We start from the raw sequence: 18,234 nt of genomic DNA on the forward strand, positions 1-18,234 counted from the left end.
ACTATTGTAAAAATGGTTTTACAAGTTATTGTAGGATTTAAGATTCTCACAACTAGGTTGCTGCAATGCATGTGTCGGTCTTCTGTGCATCATTAGGTTATTTTGCACAGGTGGTGGTTTAGTTGAGGCTCTTACAGGAAGGACTTTTTGGTTGCTGTAATTCAGATTATATTTAGGTGATATCATTACCTGCATGGTAAATGTCTTTTTGCTTGGTCATGCAAAGTACCAAAGCTTTTTCTGGGTACTATGTTTTCTGAAGTTTTGCTGGTCTTGCTTTATGTGGCAGGAGTAGTGAATCTTCTTGCTTCGGTAACCTGTTCGTTATCTAATGAACGTGCCTAATGGGAAACGTTGAGAGAGAGTCTAGTCTTTTTATTCCATTTATCTCTTCCTAGAATACAAAGTTTACAACAATATTTTCCCCTTTTAAATAATAATTTTCCTCTCGCTTGGGTTGTTTGTTTTTGTTGTTTGGTTTTTTTTTTTGACACTTTTCCTTATGTTCTAGACTTCCCTTGAGCATGTAAATGACAGAAGTGTTTGCAGGTATAAGTCTTAAATAGTATACTTCTGTATCAAGAGAAGTGACCTTACAAGTATCTATGTACAAGTGTGGACTTACAGAGATTTAGAAGGTTTTAGGTTAGGCCTCTGCATTGGTATTACCATAGTGCCTTCCTACTTTGCTCTTTCCTCCTTTCTTCTCCTGTTTGGGCTGCAGTTACTGGTGATGGTCTACAGTCCATTTGCTTGAATGTATTTGTCCTTCACTTTCACCTTTCCTTTTCTCACCTACCCAGTATCTCTGTTTGTTATAACTTCTCCAGTGTTGCCTGTCTAATTTCTACCAATATCTTATCCTCTCTTGTATTATCTGTTGTTCTCATCTTTGTCTGCTTCAATTCTAGTACTGAAATTTTTGAGAAAGCATTTGCCTGGCTACAGAAGTGCAAGTAACTAAGATTGTCCTGCTGCCTTCTTATTCAGCTTGGGATCCAGCTCATTTACATTTACTCCATTTCTGCAGATTTGCCCACTCTACAACATAATTTCTCTTTCTGTACGCAGTCTTACACCTCTTTTTTTTTTTTTCTCCTACGGCAGCATTTGTCAGTTGAAGTTAAAGGAAAAAAAAAAAACCACACCGGCAACCCTTTGCCCAAGAACCAAATAATCATCCTCAAATCCTTCCTGTATCTTTTTTCTTTTATTGGAAAAGCGGGACTTGATTCACTTGCTTAACTATGGGTGTCTAACTCTGAGGTTCCCTAGGGTATCTTGCTTGGCCTTTTCAGCTGCTGACCCAAAGGGCACTGATCTCTCTGAAAAACCTTGTGTCATAGCTGTCATAAATGTGCCCTGAGGCATCTCAAATGACACTAAACAACTTGGTTAAACAACTGAACCAAGCTCATGGAGACTGGGTCCTTTGCAGCTTTGCATGTAGTGGACTAGCAAGGATTTCTTCTGGAGTGTCACAGAGGTACAGAGAAGGGCTTTTTTTAATGCAAACAAATATGTTTTTTTCAAACTGTCTTTCTATTAAGAGATGTCTTGGAGTCTTTAATACTGTCTTTTCTGCCTTTCCTGTTCTGATACCTTGATTCACATGTGAAGTTAGAAATGAAGCTCAAAAGCATCCTGGCCTCTTGCTACCAGATGTTGTCTCTAAGCTTCAAGAATATTTCTGACTTTACTAAACAACCTGCACACAGGATTGGTCACTTGCGTCAACACTGTTCCCTATTACCTGTGAATGCATTTCATGATCAAGTTGCATTTGGGTTTTTTGTTTGTTTCTTAAAAACCAAGTGGGCACACATGTTTATTCTACATACTTAGTACTGACTTAGAAGAATACAGATATCCTTTCAAAAGTAGAGTTTAGGAAGTTAACTGATATGTTGCTTCCTAATTTTGCTGCCTTTAGGTAATCAGGGATGTTAATGCTGTGGCACTCTCAGTACAACATCTTTCAGTACTACCAAATTTACAGTATGGTTAAAAAAAGAAAGAAAAATACCTCAAAAATGAAGTTATCAGGAGAAGAAGAACTGTATATAGGCCAATGGAAAGCAACTGTAAGGATTTAAGAAATTTCTCAGTTTCAGAGTTAGATCTATCTTGCTTGTAGTCAGTCCTTACCGCTTTGTTGGACTTGCTTATGCATTTTGATAGATGAGAAAATAAGAGAGAGTATGTGTTTGTGTGTATGTGTGTGTGTTAAAAGAAATTACAGATTTAAGTATTAGTATTTCTATCTTTTTGTTTATTGGGAGCGTATTAATTTTTCTTTTGAAATCCTGTGAAGTAAAATATTTCAAAGTTTAATGCTGTTTGCCCGAGGAGAGAAAAGGAAGAGAAAGTAATATTTTTGGATAATGAAAAGCAAAAGATGTATAATACACCCTTTTTCTTCTAAATTTATCTTTGACTCCATGGCTTTAATTTTATTGAAGTAATTTTAAATTCTGTAGTAGTATTTAATTGGAAATGTAATTCCACCGAAGTAATTATTGGGTAGTGTATTTACAGAAATGAGATAAACATGGTCTGAGTGTGAAGGTTTTGCTTCATTGTTCATACACATGGTCATGGTCAATAGCGCTGTGGAACACCACACAGTTTGCCTTCTGTCAAGGGAATAAGGGCAAACAGTTGAAACATCTGAGGAACTACATACTCAAGTGCTGGAGATGCAAGGAAAAGGGTATTTGTTTCATTTAGGCGAGAAGGGGAGAGAATGCAGGGCTATATTGATTTTTTTGGTGGTTTTGCTTTCAAAATTAAAATGGTAACCATTCTCAAACGCTAAGCACAATAATTTTGCTAATGCCTTTATTGGTTGAAAATTTTGTTTTTACCCCAGCACAATTATATTTGAAGAGGGTAAGCCACAGGTAATATCATGTAAGTATTAAATAAAGTAGTTGCTAAAAAAATTGATATTTCTACTAGGTCAGGACAAACTGGTAGCTGGTGATTCAAAATATTTAATACCTTATATTTCGTAAGCTCACTGCAGAGACTAGTGTTAATATTTATGTGAAGTAAAACCAGATTTGCTGGTGTGTTGGCCATTGTGATTGTTTAAATACCTTTTACTTGAGTGTAAAGAAGCATTTTTTATTTATGCATCGTAGCCCTGCCAAGCAAACTGTTAACTGCAATTTTAATTTCTCTCATTTGTGGTATTTAACAAGAACAAAACTCAGATTTAGGATTGATTCCCTTAATCTTTGTAATAGTGTATTTTTGTTGAGAATATATAACTTGCGAAAATAGCTCATGCTCATGGTTGCGAATAGGGCAAACTCATTCCTTGGTACCTAAGCTTTCTAGAGTCAAAGGTGTTACTTTTTCTGTCCTAGTATGGTAAATTAAGCAAGGCATAAGAGAAACGATATGGAAGGGGAGAGGGTGGAGCAGAAAAGTTACAGAGACCAGGGGTCACATGGGCGAATGTCCAATATGGTTCAAAAAAAGGTTCTTTTTTTTCTTTCCTTTTAGCAACTAGATGAATGTCTTTGGATTCATGGCAGAAGTGAGACTTCCTAGAATAAGATTTAACTGAGGGGATGCTTTTTTCCCTTTTTAAATATGTGAAAAAGTTGTTCTAAGGTTAGATCTTATCATCTTCAATAGTAAGACACTATTTAATTGACGGACTGAAAACCACTGATGATAGAGAAGCACTGCTCTTTTCTAACTGTTTACATTGAAGTGGAAACGCAAGTTTGTTGTGAACTTTTTTGTCTTTATTAATTGTCATCTAACCTGTGTGAGGTTTGATTGTAGCAGAATAAATTAGGGTTTGTATTTGGTTAAAAAACCTAAGGCACTGTAGGAAGGAGAGCGTTAATGATTCATTAAATTATATGTTTCTGGTTTAGTTAGAAAATAAGGACAACAGCATGATGTTTTAGGTTCCATGGGGTTGTAAAATGTTTTGAGTATGGTCTCAGCACTAGGGTTTGTGATTGTATGATTAACAGGCACTGAAATAATAGTTTTATTTTGAAGCCTGGAGAACCCTTCAGCCATGTAGTGTATAGACTTTTGGAAAATGACTGTACTATAGAGAAAAATAATCTTGTGATACACATTGGCTTTGATGCTGATATATTGGCTCTCAAAATGACTTTTACTAAAGGGACTTGGGAGTTTTGATTTGAGGCATGTTTACCCTGGGCAAGTAGAAGCAATTATAGCAATAATAAGTAATAGTAACAGAAAATCAAATATCACAATGTTAATTTTGACTCTGGATTCTGTCCCTTGTACTGAATAGTTCTTTGATATCAGTAGGTCATGAAAACTTTTTAAACCAAAATATCTGCATAGTTGGTCACTCACTGTGGATAAGCAGTGATACGCCACTAATACTTAGTGGAAGAAGGGATGTGACAGAAGGTAGTAAAGAAGAACCGTGAGCCTGTGAGAAAGGTAATAGATCGATTTGGCCAGCTGCAGCTGTGATGTGCCTGACCTCAGTGTGGCCACATATCACACCTGAGTGGTCGAAGAGGGTACCGTTCCCAGCTGTTGGTGCTGGTCCCACAGCAGGAATCACCGCACTGGGATATGCAGCTGACCTGAACCCCGAATTGTAAAAGTTTACCACCTAGTATGTTAAACTAATAATGCCAATTTGAATTTTCTGTCATACTTGAGCACTGCATATGGTGATGTTCTGGGAGCTGCCGTGAGTTCTCTTCACTTCATGTTGCTGTAGAACTGAAAACACTGGGAAAAAAAGTTTGTAGCTGTTTGAACCTGCACGTTGCACCTACTGTCACAGCTTTCCCAAGGTTCAGCTGTTAATGTGGAGCTTGCAGAAGTGAATACAGTTTATTACCCATCTCTCTACTCTAAGCAGAGTCACCTCGTGATGTAAGGTTCTGTAATACTTTTTCACTAATCAAATATGGAGGTATAATATAAAAATACGCAGTTATTTTGATCCTTCTTTTATTCTAAGCAGCCTTTTGTAGTACCTATGTAGTTGGAGTGCAGCTCTTAGTGAGTTGAGTTGTAGCTATGTGTACTCTGTTAAAGCGAGGAATGCAGAGAATGAAAAGCATGCAACTAGCAACTGCAATATGAAAAGTGTGTTAAATGAGTTACTTAGCATCACATAAGGGCTCAGTGCTGGGGCCGGTCCTGTTCAATATCTTTATCAACGGTCTGGACAAGGGGATCGAGTGCTCCCTCAGTAAGTTTGCAGACGACACCAAGTTGGGCGGGAGTGTTGGTCTGCTGGAGGGTAGGAAGGCTCTGGAGAGGGACCTGGACAGGCTGGATCGATGGGCTGAGGCCAACTGTATGAGGTTCAACAAGGCCAAGTGCTTGGTCCTGCACTTGGGCCACCACAACCCCATGCAACGCTACAGGCTTGGGGAAGAGTGGCTGGAAAGCTGCCCGGAGGAAAAGGACCTGGGGGTGCTGATTGACAGCCGGCTGAACATGAGCCGGCAGTGTGCCCAGGTGGCCAAGAAGGCCAACGGCATCCTGGCCTGTATCAGAAATAGTGTGGCCAGCAGGAGCAGGGAGGTGATCGTGCCCCTGTTACTCGGCACTGGTGAGGCCGCACCTCGAATCCTGTGTTCAGTTCTGGGCCCCTCACTACAAGAAGGACATTGAGGTGCTGGAGCGTGTCCAGAGAAGGGCAGCGAAGCTGGTGAAGGGCCTGGAGCACAAGTCTTATGAGGAGCGGCTGAGGGAACTGGGGTTGTTTAGTCTGGAGAAGAGGAGGTTGAGAGGGGAGACCTCATCGCGCTCTACAACTACCTGAAAGGAGGTTGTAGCGAGGTGGGTGTTGGTCTCTTCTCCCAAGTAACTAGCGATAGGACGAGAGGAAATGGCCTCAAGTTGCGCCAAGGGAGGTTTAGATTGGACATTAGGAGAAATTTCTTTACTGAAAGAGTGGTGAGACCTTGGAACAGGCTGCCCAGGGATGTGGTTGAGTCTCCATCCCTGGAAGTATTTAAAAGACGTGTAGATGAGGCGCTTAGGGACGTGGTGTAGTGGGCATGGTGGTGTTGGGTTGCCGGTTGGACACGATGATCTTAGAGGTCTTTTCCAACCTTAATGATTCTATGATTCTATAAGAATATGGTAAAAACACAGATACAATTCTTTCCTTCAGAGTAGCATTGGGCTACCTAAGTCACAGGCCAAGCTTTTTCATTGTGCTATGTTCTGAGTTATTCATAACACACCTCTTTATCTATGAAGCAAAGATCAGCCAAAGAATGTATAAAGTGCTATCTCCTTCAACATAGAACCTCAAGAGTTGCTTGCTCTGTATGTGGAAATTGGTGGGGTTGTTGTAAGGAGCCATATGTGACCTTCTAATTCTAGTAAATATGAAGAAAAGGGTTGAGTTATGACAGCATAGGAACTATCCAGTGTAGTGAACATCAACTTTTCTCAATTCTTCTTGCTGTATTACAGCTTAGGCAGTCTAGTAATTATTTTCTCTTGCTTAATATAGGTGCATTTCCTGTTGCAATTTTATGCAGTTTCCTCTAGGATTGGTGCCTGTTTTGTTCTTCTTTTAAACGAAATAAAGGATTGATTTTATGTTGACTGTGTTGGATATTTTAACTGGCAGACCTCTTCTCTTTCCAGCACCTCATACTTACACGTGCTCCTGACATTTGTCAAAGGAAGGTGGGAGTGCAGACAGGAGGAACCCACACTGTGCTCTACTGAGTCGCATGATGAGCGAGTTCGTGATTTGGAGCAATACTGTAGAGCATACCTACCCCAGACTGGCCGTTGGCTTCTTGGTCATGAGTCCTCATCCTCTGCAAATTAATCTTTACAGCATCCTGGCTTCCCGCTAGAGCCAAGATGAGTTTACAGAATATTAGCAATTAAAACTGTCATGTTGATTGTCTTGAGATGGTGATATCACTGAGCCAGAGATGTGGCTTTGTAAGATTTGTTGAGCTAATGCTTTTTTCCGGTTCTGCATTCATAATTTTTGAAAAAATAAAGAGTGGTTTAACTTTCTCTGAACAAGTGGTAACACTTAATAGGTACTGGCTTCTTTCTTCTAATGCGTGCTACCTCACAAATATGCTTTATGCAAAAGGTCAGAGTTATTCTTTCATATCTTTATAAAGAGGAAGGAGTGATTGGGAGGTAGAAAAGTAATGCTAGATACTTTTTTTTTTTCCTTGAATTGTGGGTGTTTTTTTAAGAGCTCACGTGCAGATGACCGCCTCTTGACCTATATGAACTCTCAAGAATGTTTATTAGTTAAATAATACAACCCAAGCTTCTTTGAACTATCACATCAATAATTAATTGTATATCTTATGACACTGGCAAGATAAGAACTCAGTGCCAAGCTGTGATGAAGTTTTATATTTTTAGTTAATTTAATCTCTCCATTTAAATGCGTAATACTGCATTTCTCTTGGCCAGAATTTGGATAGTTGGAATGGTTGTTATTGAACTGCGATTCTTCCTTCTAAGAGTTGTGGGTGGTGAGGAGGAGAGGGAGTAAGTGCTACTAAGTTTTAAAAGCTCCAGTATTTTGAAAATCCTGATCTTAGAGCTTGTGTTTGACTTTGACTTAATATGCAAAACACAGCAATATAAATGTGGTACTTTTTTAAAACAGGATTACTTTTCTAACTCGGTGTTTTGAGGCAACCCTCAATAGCGTTTGAGTTGCCATTTGAGATACAAAGCAATAATGTCTTTCATGTTTCATTGCTTGCAGAGGAGGAAGAAGCTGTGCCTCAGGAATTTGACTTCATCCCCCAAAACATCTGATGCTTATCTTGCGTGTGAATTTTTGTAAAAATTATATGGATATATACATGAAATATATTTAATAGAGCTATCAGGTTTTATATTAGAAATGTGTATCATATGTACAATATTTTATTTATTTATTTGTTTATAAGCACATGCATGAAAGTGCAAACAGTGTTTTCATTTATTACTTTTCAGGGGATATAATTTTCAATGCTCACTATCCTGACCTGCCACCAGATTTTATCTTTGGAGAGGATGCTGAATTTTTGCCAGATCCTTCTGCCTTGCATGTAAGTACTTCACTGTTTGAGAACCTTATACCATGCAAAGAGACTTGGCTTTTTTTAGAATAGCTTCAGCAATAGGAATTTGCTAACAATGCAGAATAAAGAAAAAAGAAAACCTTTTATCTCACTGTTATGTGAGTATAAACACTTTGTCTTCTAATGTGATTTAAACTTGAATCCATAAGTGTAGGGGTTTTTTTTAAATATTTTAATCAAGATAAGATGACATTTACAATAACTATTCAGAGTATCGTTAAAAAGATGTCTTTTTAGTATCTGACCATCTTAAAAGATCTGTTTCAGCAAAAAGGATTGCTCAAGTGTGTCTTTAAAAAGGATTTAGTTCCAGAAAAAGTAACATATGTTGTGTAGTGATGTCGATTTTTGTTTTCCCATGAGGAAGGATAAAACCAGGTTGTATGTTGTGTCAAAGAAAGATATCTGCTCATATGGTAGTGTTACCATAAAGACAAAGAAACGTCTTTTTAAAAGGTGGGAGGGTCAAAAATTAACTTAATGAGAAAATATTTTTACACAGTCTTATTACTATGGAAGAAGAAACACCACAACCTGAAAACAAGCATTTTGGTCACTATTCAAAATTAGCCTCAAGTAGTAAAGCCTTGTTTGAAGAAGCTAGCAATGGTTACGCTTTTAAAATACTTACCCCTCTCAGAAGTTACTAGTAGTTACTAAAGCCATATTAAGGTATTTTGAAACCCAGAGTGTTTTTCTCTTTTACTTTCCCCCTCTCTTGGGGCTCCATTCTGCTAACTTTGCAGACCTGCAGCCTTGTTTCTGGGTCGACAGTATCATTTGTCAATAGGGTTTGAGCATTTAAATGAAGAGCCGCCCACTGTAGGAGAAGATCAGATTCGAGACCATCTAAGGAACCTGAAGATCCATCCACGGGTCCTGAGGGAACTGGCGGATAAAGTTGCTAAGCCACTATCCATCATAGTTGAGAAGTCGTGGCAGTTTGGTGAAGTTCCCACTGACTGGAAAAGGGGAAACATAACCCCCATTTTTTAAAAGGGAAAAAAAGAAGACCTGGGGAACTACAGGCCAGTCAGTCTCACCTCTATGCCTGGGAAGATCTCTGTGCCATGGAGCAGATCCTCCTGGAAGCTATGCTAAGGCATATGGAGGACAAGGAGGTGATCGGTGACAGCCAGCATGGCTTCACCAAGGGCAAGTCCTGCCTGGCCGACCTAGTGGCCTTCTGTGATGGAGTGACTAGATCAGTGGACATGGGAAGGGCTACAGGTGTTGTCTGTCTGGAACTCTGTAAGGCCTTTGACACGGTCCCCCACAACATCCTTCTCTCTAAACTGGAGGGGTACGGATTTGATGGGTGGACTGTCTGGTGGATGAGGAATTGGTTGGATGGTTGCATCCAGAGGGTAGTGGTCAACATCTCAATGTCCAGGTGGAGATCGGTGATAAGTGGTGTCCCGCAGGGGTCCGTATTGGGACCGGTATTGTTTAATATCTTCATCAATGACATAGATAGTGGGATCGAGTGCACCCTCAGCAAGTTTGCAGATGACACCAAGCTGAGTGGTGCGGTTGACACGCCTGAGGGACAGGATGCCATCCAGAGGGACCTGGACAAGTTCGAGGAGTGGGCCCGTGTGAACCTCATGAGGTTCAACAAGGCCGAGTGCAAGGCCCTGCACGTGGGTCAGGTCAACCACCGCTATCAATACGGGATGGGGGATGAAAGGATTGAGAGCAGCCCTGCCGAGAAGGACTTGGGGGTGCTGGTGGATGAAAAGCTGGACATGAGCCGACAATGTGCGCTCGCAGCCCCAGAAGGCCAACTGTATCCTGGGCTGCAAGAAAAGAAGCGTGGCCAGCAGGTCGAGGGAGGTGATTCTGCCCCTCTGCTCTGCTCTGGTGAGACCCCACCTGGAGAACTGTGTCCAGCTCTGGAGCCCTCAGCACAAGAAAGACATGGACCTGTTGGAGCAGGTTGAGAGGAGTGCCACAAAAATGATCAGGGGGGTGGAACGCCTCTCCTATGAAGAAAGGCTGAGAGAGTTGGGGTTATTCAGCCTGGAGAAGAGGAGGCTTCAGGGAGACTTTACAGCAGCCTTTCAGTACCTAAAGGGGGCTTATAAGAAAGATGGGGACAAACTTTTTAGCAGGGCCTGTTGCGATAGAACAAGGGGGAATGGTTTTAAACTAAAAGAGGGTAGATTCAGACTAGATACAAGGAAGAAATTTTTTACAGTGAGGGTGGTGAAACACTGGACCAGGTTGCCCAGAGAGGTGGTAGCTGCCCCATCCCTGGAAACATTCAAGGTCAGGTTGGAGGGGGCTCTGAGCAACCTGATCTAGTTGAAGATGTCCCTGCCCATGGCAGGGGGGTTGGACTAGGTGACCTTTAATGGTCCCTTTCAGTCCAAACTATTCTATGATTCTGTATTTTTTTTCCACTAAGTGTCCAGTGCCTGCGGTTATGGTACAGAGTTTAGTGGCTGTGTCAGAAAAGTATGCCTTTGCAAGGGAGCTCTATTGTAATTCTTGCTCAGTCACCCACACAGTAGGTCATGATCTCATTTCTTTTTTTCTCAAAATTTTCAGCTTTTATTAGAAATGTGACCCAAAGAGCAATTGACACTTTAAATATATTTTATTTTATAGGCTACCTGTGAGGGTATATATGGGAATCACTGGCATAAACAGGCACCTGGGAAATGTCTTCTAATTGAACTTCTCCTGGTGTAAAGCCTTGCTAGGGGAGAGGCACTTTGCATAGTCCGCTCCTCCAGCCTCTCTTGTGCTTTATCAGTTCGTCTCCAGTGCAGCTGGGTGATTTCATCAGGTATGGGAGCTCCCCAAAGTAAATCAGAGGCTGTCGTGCTGTACTATTCAGTTCTGGGGTACAGGTGCCATGGGGGAAGAACGTGAGGCACAGCGGCCACAGAATTGAACATGTCCTTCACATGTGACATGACAGATGTGTTGTATTTTGATTTTAGCTTTATTCACTTCATATTGTTATATTGAGAGACTGCACAATCTTAAAATAATTGGTTTTAATGATTATTTTTAGCCTAACAGAATTTTTAAAGGGTGAATGTCTTATTTCTTTGCTTCCGCCTTTCCTGTTAAGCTCAAACTTCTTTGGGAAGGAGGCATGGTGCTGCTGAATGGCTATTTTGTTAGGTCGTTTATAGAAGGGTTTTACTTTATATGACAATTCTAGAATTGTTTTCATACTCTTATTTACCAGTTCTCCTATTTTCCCCTTTTTCTGTTTTGTTGTCTCACAATCTTACAACCTCCTGAGAAGTATTCAAGCTAGCAACCACTTTCTGCAGTTGATGTTAAAGGAAGAGGAGCACTTTTTAATGTGCTGGAAAGCTGAAATTAATAACAAATACCAAATGAGATATTAAATAAAGATAATATGGGACATGCTGTTCAGATGGAGTGTGATATGGTGCCATATTTCTCATGTGAAAAAAAGTCACTAGCACTAAAGATCCACAGGGAAACCTGCAAGGATAAAAACATCCTTAGTTTTCTTTCTTTCTTACATTGTTCATTAATGATACTTCTTCGGGGAGTGTTGCTTTTCTTCTGCCTAATAAGCACAGAACAAACTTCCCGTCCTCTTTGTTGGAAAGCGGCTTGAAGAGGCATTTGCTCCTTGATGCATAATGAGATATTAACCGGCCTATTTTAAAGTTAATTAAAAACAAACCAAAAAAGAAATTTGCAAGCCAACAGCTTTCCTCTGGTCATTATGCCTTGCTATAGTATTCATTATGTAAATGTAACCTTTTTTGATAAGGTTCTTGGTCATTCTCCTGCAGTCCATCCTGATGTTATCAGATCATGTTATCTCCACCTTGCAGCTATGGTCTATATGGTGTATCTTTGCTTTTGCATTCACCTTTTAATGTTCAACATGGTTTGCAGAGTTTTTCTTCAGAATGTTACATTAACAATAACTTCCTTATTATGCTAAGTATTTGAATAACTCCCTTTTTTCCACAGATCTCAGAGCTGTTTAATGAAGATAATTTTAATTGAATTCTAAGATATTAGCAGAATTTTTTAATGTGTTAACATATCTTTCTACTGACTATAAGTAAAAACAGGTTAGCACATTGAGCGTAATTTAATGCTCTTAATCTTGTGCAATCTTCAAATACTTTTGATGCAACAGTTCCTGGCAATCAAAACAGACTCTATCTTTCACAGAAGCATGTGGATGGTATTAAATGAGGAGCACAGTCTCTAAGTAAGTAGTATGTGCTGCCGGATCTATGGGAATTCTAACATTGAGCCTTCCTGCACTGCTCTCATCTGCCCGAGTGTCTCATTTTCCAAGCAGAAGTCATCACATGCTGTTACATGGCTTGAGTCAGGCGTTATGCTTAGCTTGAAATGAGAACAAGGTACTCCAGATTCCTCAAGCTCGTGTGGCTGTAATAGAGGCTGTCTGTAGACCTCCCTGAAGACATTTGAATGGCTGCGCTGCCGATCGCTTCAGTCACTCCTTCAGTTTCTGTGGCCATGGGCAGACGTTCGAGTTAGGTTTTCATCTAAGAGCAGTAACAGGTGTTCAGTTAAGCAGCTGTTAGCCAGACAGCTAAAACAAGGTTCCAGAAATACTGCATTTGAAAAAGTAGATGGTGTAGGTGAAGACTTCATACTATCTTTTTTTTTTTTTTTCCTTAAAGAGTTCCTAAACAGTTGGGCCTGTGTTTCAGCAGTGGGGGGATATGTTGAGCACTCTTGCTGTTATAAGCAGAGCTAATCAACTGCTTTGTTAAATTGGTATTGCAATTGCAGAATCATGTCGAAAATGCTCATTGAAACTTGGCTTTGCTTCTATGTCTTGCACAAATATTAAAATCACTTTGGTTTGAAACTCAGGTTGAGTCTCAAGTTCAGCACTGCAAAATATATGCTTCATTACATGCTTTACCAGAAGTAGTTACTCTGCTGGTTGCAGGGTCTGATTGTGTGTATTCTGATCTTCTAGAATGATGTAGAGATTGAGGAGCAACACAACAGAGGGGCAACTGTTCCTTTTATTTTTGCTTGTCATACAGTTTTAATTACAGCCAGAGGGCTGTATTCTTTAGGTTGTTGAGGCTATTCATGCTCGAAGCATTATTAGAAATAAACATACTTATTTTTTATTTTCATTAAAAATGTCCTCACCTATCGTATGCATTTGATACCTGTGTGTATAGTATGCATAACTAAAATCAGCTTCTCAGAATGTAAATAGAAAAGTTCTTCCCTGCTGTAGTGTTTATTTATTTCGGATGACAAGTATTAGAAATGTATTTTAAAAACAACCTATGATTCACTCTGTTCTGATTAAAAATTCAGTCGGCACAAAACAAGATTAGTGATTGTGTACGGATGAGATTAATTTGGAGCTCGTTGCAATGACGCCAGTTTAAGTAACAAGAATTGTTTGTTATGTTAGCCTAGTTGATTGTTAATGTGAGCCAATTAATAACTGAAGTGCTTATGCAAAATGTTAACCCCATTTTTCCAATGATTTTGAAGTATATTCTGTTTGGCAAAGAGGAGGCAATAGCAGTATATGCAAGCTAACTGTCAGTTTAAGGATTTGGGTTTTTTAGCATCCTACTTCAAGTCTGCAGCTAGTCTTCCCAGAATTATTCTGCCCACCCATTGCTATCAAAAAGGCTCCCTTAGCCTTACTGGGGATGGAAGCAAGAGGACATTAGCATTTCCTGAAATCCAGTAAGTGCTGAATGTGTCCTTGTGGGCTTAGTATATATGGGAATACTTAGTGCTGCATTCGCATGGAAGGAGGGCATTGCCGTCACAGAACTTCAGAGAATGGGCCACTGTGGTTCTTATGCCAGTGTGTAGTGTTGGGAAGATTGTTTCCCCTTGTCTAATTGTTAATACTGAGTACAGATTTCAGTCATTGTGGAGTTGATTCCAGCTAATTGTGTTACTCAAGTGTATTGGCTGTCATGCTCTATATCTTGTGTAGAGCAATGTTTATTTTAAGTTCTTGTATTTGTAGTTATTAGACTCCATATTTGGCCATATGATGACTGTCATGAAGGCTGTATTGTTTTCTGTGTCTGTGTTCAAAATCTTAATCGTTATTACTGTTGACTTGCTGAGTTAGCTTTTAATGGGTAGTGAAGAGATCCTTTAAATATCTCCTTGTTCTGTAATTGTTCTTCATTTACTATCAGGTGCATGAGACAGATGTTTAACAACATCAGTTGTTCCTATGCTCACAGTAGCTACAAAGAAGCCCAAACACCTCTTATTAGCTAATGCCATTTGAACTATTTTGTTCTAAAAAGTCTGGCTGTTACATTGTTGGCAAAGATGTAGGTGTTATGTGTTCTAGAATGGAAGCCCCTACATAAGGGCAATGAGCACGATGGTTTTCAACACATGACTTCAAAGTCGTGGCAGTGGGTTCTCTTTGTCTGGGAAATGTGTAGGTAAGTTTGAACTATTTCAGCATTACTATCTATTCTACTTGCTCTATTTGGGATGGCAGCAGCAGATTTCATTCTTGGACCCCTAACCTACCACTCTTGCACTGAAAGCCATAAATTACTTTGGTTTCAGTTGAACTTGGGGAATTTAAGTGAAACAGAATGCAGGATTGGATCCTGCATTTTATTAGACTTTTTTTTTCCTTATTTTGAACTTATTTATATTCACATTTTTTGTGTTCACTTTTCAGTCATCTTGACTTTATATGTCAAGATGTGTTTTCATTATTTATAATCCAGTGCTATTTACTGTTTAATTTTCTAAAACGTGAATTCTGAAAACTGTTTATTCCTGTTCTTCTATATTGATCCTACCCATTTGTATATATGGGGGATGTATGCATATATACATATATATATATATGATAACCTATATATAAAGTTAGGTTCTTTATATGCATATGGTCACTGAGACTTTGCTGAGGTTTGTCTGGTATGGATAGGCAGTGGTGACAAAGTCACATTTTACATCATCAGAGGAGTAATTTAATTCAGGAACATTCCCAGCAGAAGGACCTTTTGGCTGGTATTGTTGGCATTTATGGTATACATTTTTGTCCATGTTTTCAAATTATAGAGCTGTGCCAGTACAATGTTCTTTTTTAGGCCAGACATGAAAGAATCTAATTTTGAATGTATTTTGGTCTGGTTTTGGTGTCTGAGCTCCACATAGTTCCCCCAGGAAATCCTCATTTTTTTCCTTGACCCAGCTAGCAAGGGGTGTCGTAAACCAGGTACAGGTTTTCTGCCTTTTTTTTTTTGCTGTACTTGTACTGGGTTTAAAATGAGAAATCCCCAAAAGAGGATTCTGGCTGGGAATCCTCTCCTGGGGTACCCTGGCCAGCTTGACTACAGCCTGTGTGAGGCCAGCATTCAGGAGGTCCTTCTGAGAAGTCATACGGTGCCGAGAGCGAGTGTTAGGATTGTCTGTGTAGCCGTTTGGTAAAGATGGAGGCTATACAAACAGTTCAGCAGAAAGAATTCAAGAGAGATGACAGAAAACAAGTTTTTCCTATCATCTTTCCTTCTCCTGTTCCTTCAAGGCCTTTCTGCATTGGGAAATCATTCCTTTTTCTCCTTGTTTTCGTGTTCTGAATTTCTCTTCTAGCCTTTCCCTTTTATTTGTCCTCTTTGTCCAGAATTGTTAATATTTATGGGACTGAGAGGGAGTTAGCCACCTTGTATTACTTTGGCATTTTCTATTCATGTAAAATCATTGTATATATTTACCTCACTTTCTTTTTCCAGAATTTCAGCATTTCCTAGGACAGTTTACAAAACTTGGCTTTCTATCTCAAAGTGTAAGCAGAAGAGAATATTGCTGAGGTCAGAAGTTCTGCTTTAGTTAATCACAATGTTTTGGCTGGACTTTTCGCCTAGCGAATCCAGAAATTGAAAAAAATTGATACTATTTATTTAATTTTGAGGGAAGAAAATATCTGATAAGCCAGGTAGTTTTGCCTTTCTTGCTTAAATCTTGCTAGTGTAGAATGCAAAATTAATTCCATTAGTTCTCTTAAGGGCTTGGTGGGGAAACATTTCCTTTCATTTTTTGGCACAAGCTTCTCTGATAATGCAATTTCTCACTAGAATATGGAAAATCTAGAATATTAGCTCTCAAAATACAGTTTTTCAGTCCAGGAAATACTAGTTTTAGGAGAACATTAGGAATGTGCATGGATCATTTGACTGAAGGATGGCAAAGTGGGAGAAAATGGTCTTCTGCCATACTAACTAATGTGCACACGATGAGAAACTTAATCATTGTGACTAGAAGAATAGGGAGAAAAAACATTTAATGGCTTTCCATTCATGTTGTTGTATTTAAAAAAAAAAAAAAAAGATAATTTTAATGTCACATGAGTTTTACCATCTTTTTCACGGCTATACAGTTAGACGGGCCAGAGGGTTGGACCAGAATCACAGGATGCTTAAATCTTAATGTAGAGGCTGAAAAAAGATGTTTAGGCTTATGTTTCTTTCAAGCTATGTCTGTTTAGCTTATACCTGAGCTCAGAGCACTGGCCTCCTGAGTTTTTGGATCTTCTCTTGAATTTGTGTTAAATTCATCTTGATCTCTCAATTAATTCATTTATTTCTTAGGTGGGCAACAATTGCTAGCGGGCTCAAGAGAGACTGCTGTCTCTCTACTAGAACCAAACTACATGTCTGAATGAGCATTCTTTCTTTTGCTCCTCTAGTGTAAAATCGAATAGCATATCCTGAAGTTTTGGTAAGTGGAGAAGGAGTACTTATATAGCTAGGTATTAGACTTAGCTGAGAGCTGCAGTATGAACACTAGCAAAATCATCACTTGTCTCTTAATTATCAGAGGTCTTGCATGGCAGGAGGGATCGCGGGCTCACATTTGCAGCCTCACTTTTCTGACCCTGTGGTCCCTGGAGACTGGAAAGGCTAGAGGTGGGACAAGCTTGCATCCAATCCTGGGTGTGAGAAATAGCTGAGCAGGCTGTCAGTGAGCCAGTACACAAACCAAAGCTTAGGCCGTGCCTAAACCTATACTCTCTATATAGCCAAAGCTCTATTAGATAGCTTTGCTAATATACTTTCTTTTTATGCTGTTCAGCAAGGGACCCTTGCATGACTGAAATCTGAATGCATTTCAGACTTAATTGTTTTGCTTCTTAGCCCCCTTTATTTAATTTTATGCTTTATTTAATTTGCTGGTCCAGTTGGATACTCTATTTCCATCTTCCTGGTATTCCTTCCAATTTCCAGGATGTTTGCCTGAGTTTATATGCAAACTCCTTAACTTTAATAGTGCCAGGCAATTGATCTCATTATGGCACTTACCCCAATTGTTTCAAGATTTCCTCTGGAAGCCCATTTCAACATCTGATGGTCCTCCAGTCCACTTATTCTGTAGGCCATGAGAATATCCCATCAGAGATGCAGTCAGTCTGTATTAGTACCCGGTACTAATATATCTGGCCGTAAGGATAAGTGAAGTTTACCAGCATGAACAAGAGAAAAATCTAAATTGTGAACTGTGTGGTTATGTTAGATAACAAACTGGGTGGGGAGGAGCGGGGAAGGCCTTCAAAAATATTCTTTAAGGGATAGTTGGAGTCACTGGATCTGCAGTTATTCTTGTAAGCAATGACCCTGTTGCATCTGTGACTTGCTCTCTCCCAACATCAGTTGGGTGTGTTGCTGGATATTTTCACAAGGGTAATTCACAATCCATGAAGACAAAACAAAAGTTGCTCCTTTGCCTCATCTTTTCTATCAGTTTTCAGGGACTTTGACCACTTTCAGAGACTTTTCACCACTTCTCATTTAAGGAGCTATACCTGGCAACTCTTCCACTACCTGTTTCAAAGACATCTAAATCTAGTGCTATCTCCTCTACAACCAGGGTGTATTACTGTTACACCTTTTCTGTAGGAACTCTTAGGTGAATTTCTAGACTTTGTGAGAAAGATAGTTTTAGAAAGCACTTGGAGGAAACCATGGAACTTGCTCAGATTTTCTCAGTATATATTACACAGCTATTAACGCTGTGAATGCCTCTCTTTATCAGCAATGCTTTTTTGTGGCCAGTGAGGTTGATCTAGCAATGCTCTAGTCTCCTTCACTGTCTCTTTCTGGCATATTGATACACATCAGTTTTTCCT

At 39.6% G+C, this 18,234-nt stretch overlaps 1 protein-coding gene across 1 annotated transcript in view; it reads left to right on the plus strand.

Annotated features, from left to right (window-relative positions):
* BABAM2 (BRISC and BRCA1 A complex member 2) overlaps positions 1 to 18,234 on the plus strand; it is a 182,325-nt gene that overhangs the window by 26,860 nt on the left and 137,231 nt on the right. Inside the window, exon 4 of the mRNA XM_075146831.1 lies at positions 7,975 to 8,069. Coding sequence (XP_075002932.1) covers positions 7,975 to 8,069 — 95 coding nt within the window. The remainder of the gene's footprint in view (positions 1 to 7,974; positions 8,070 to 18,234) is intronic.

Source organism: Calonectris borealis, chromosome 3 (genome assembly GCF_964195595.1).
Source record: "Calonectris borealis chromosome 3, bCalBor7.hap1.2, whole genome shotgun sequence".
Taxonomy (NCBI): Eukaryota; Metazoa; Chordata; class Aves; order Procellariiformes; family Procellariidae; genus Calonectris; species Calonectris borealis.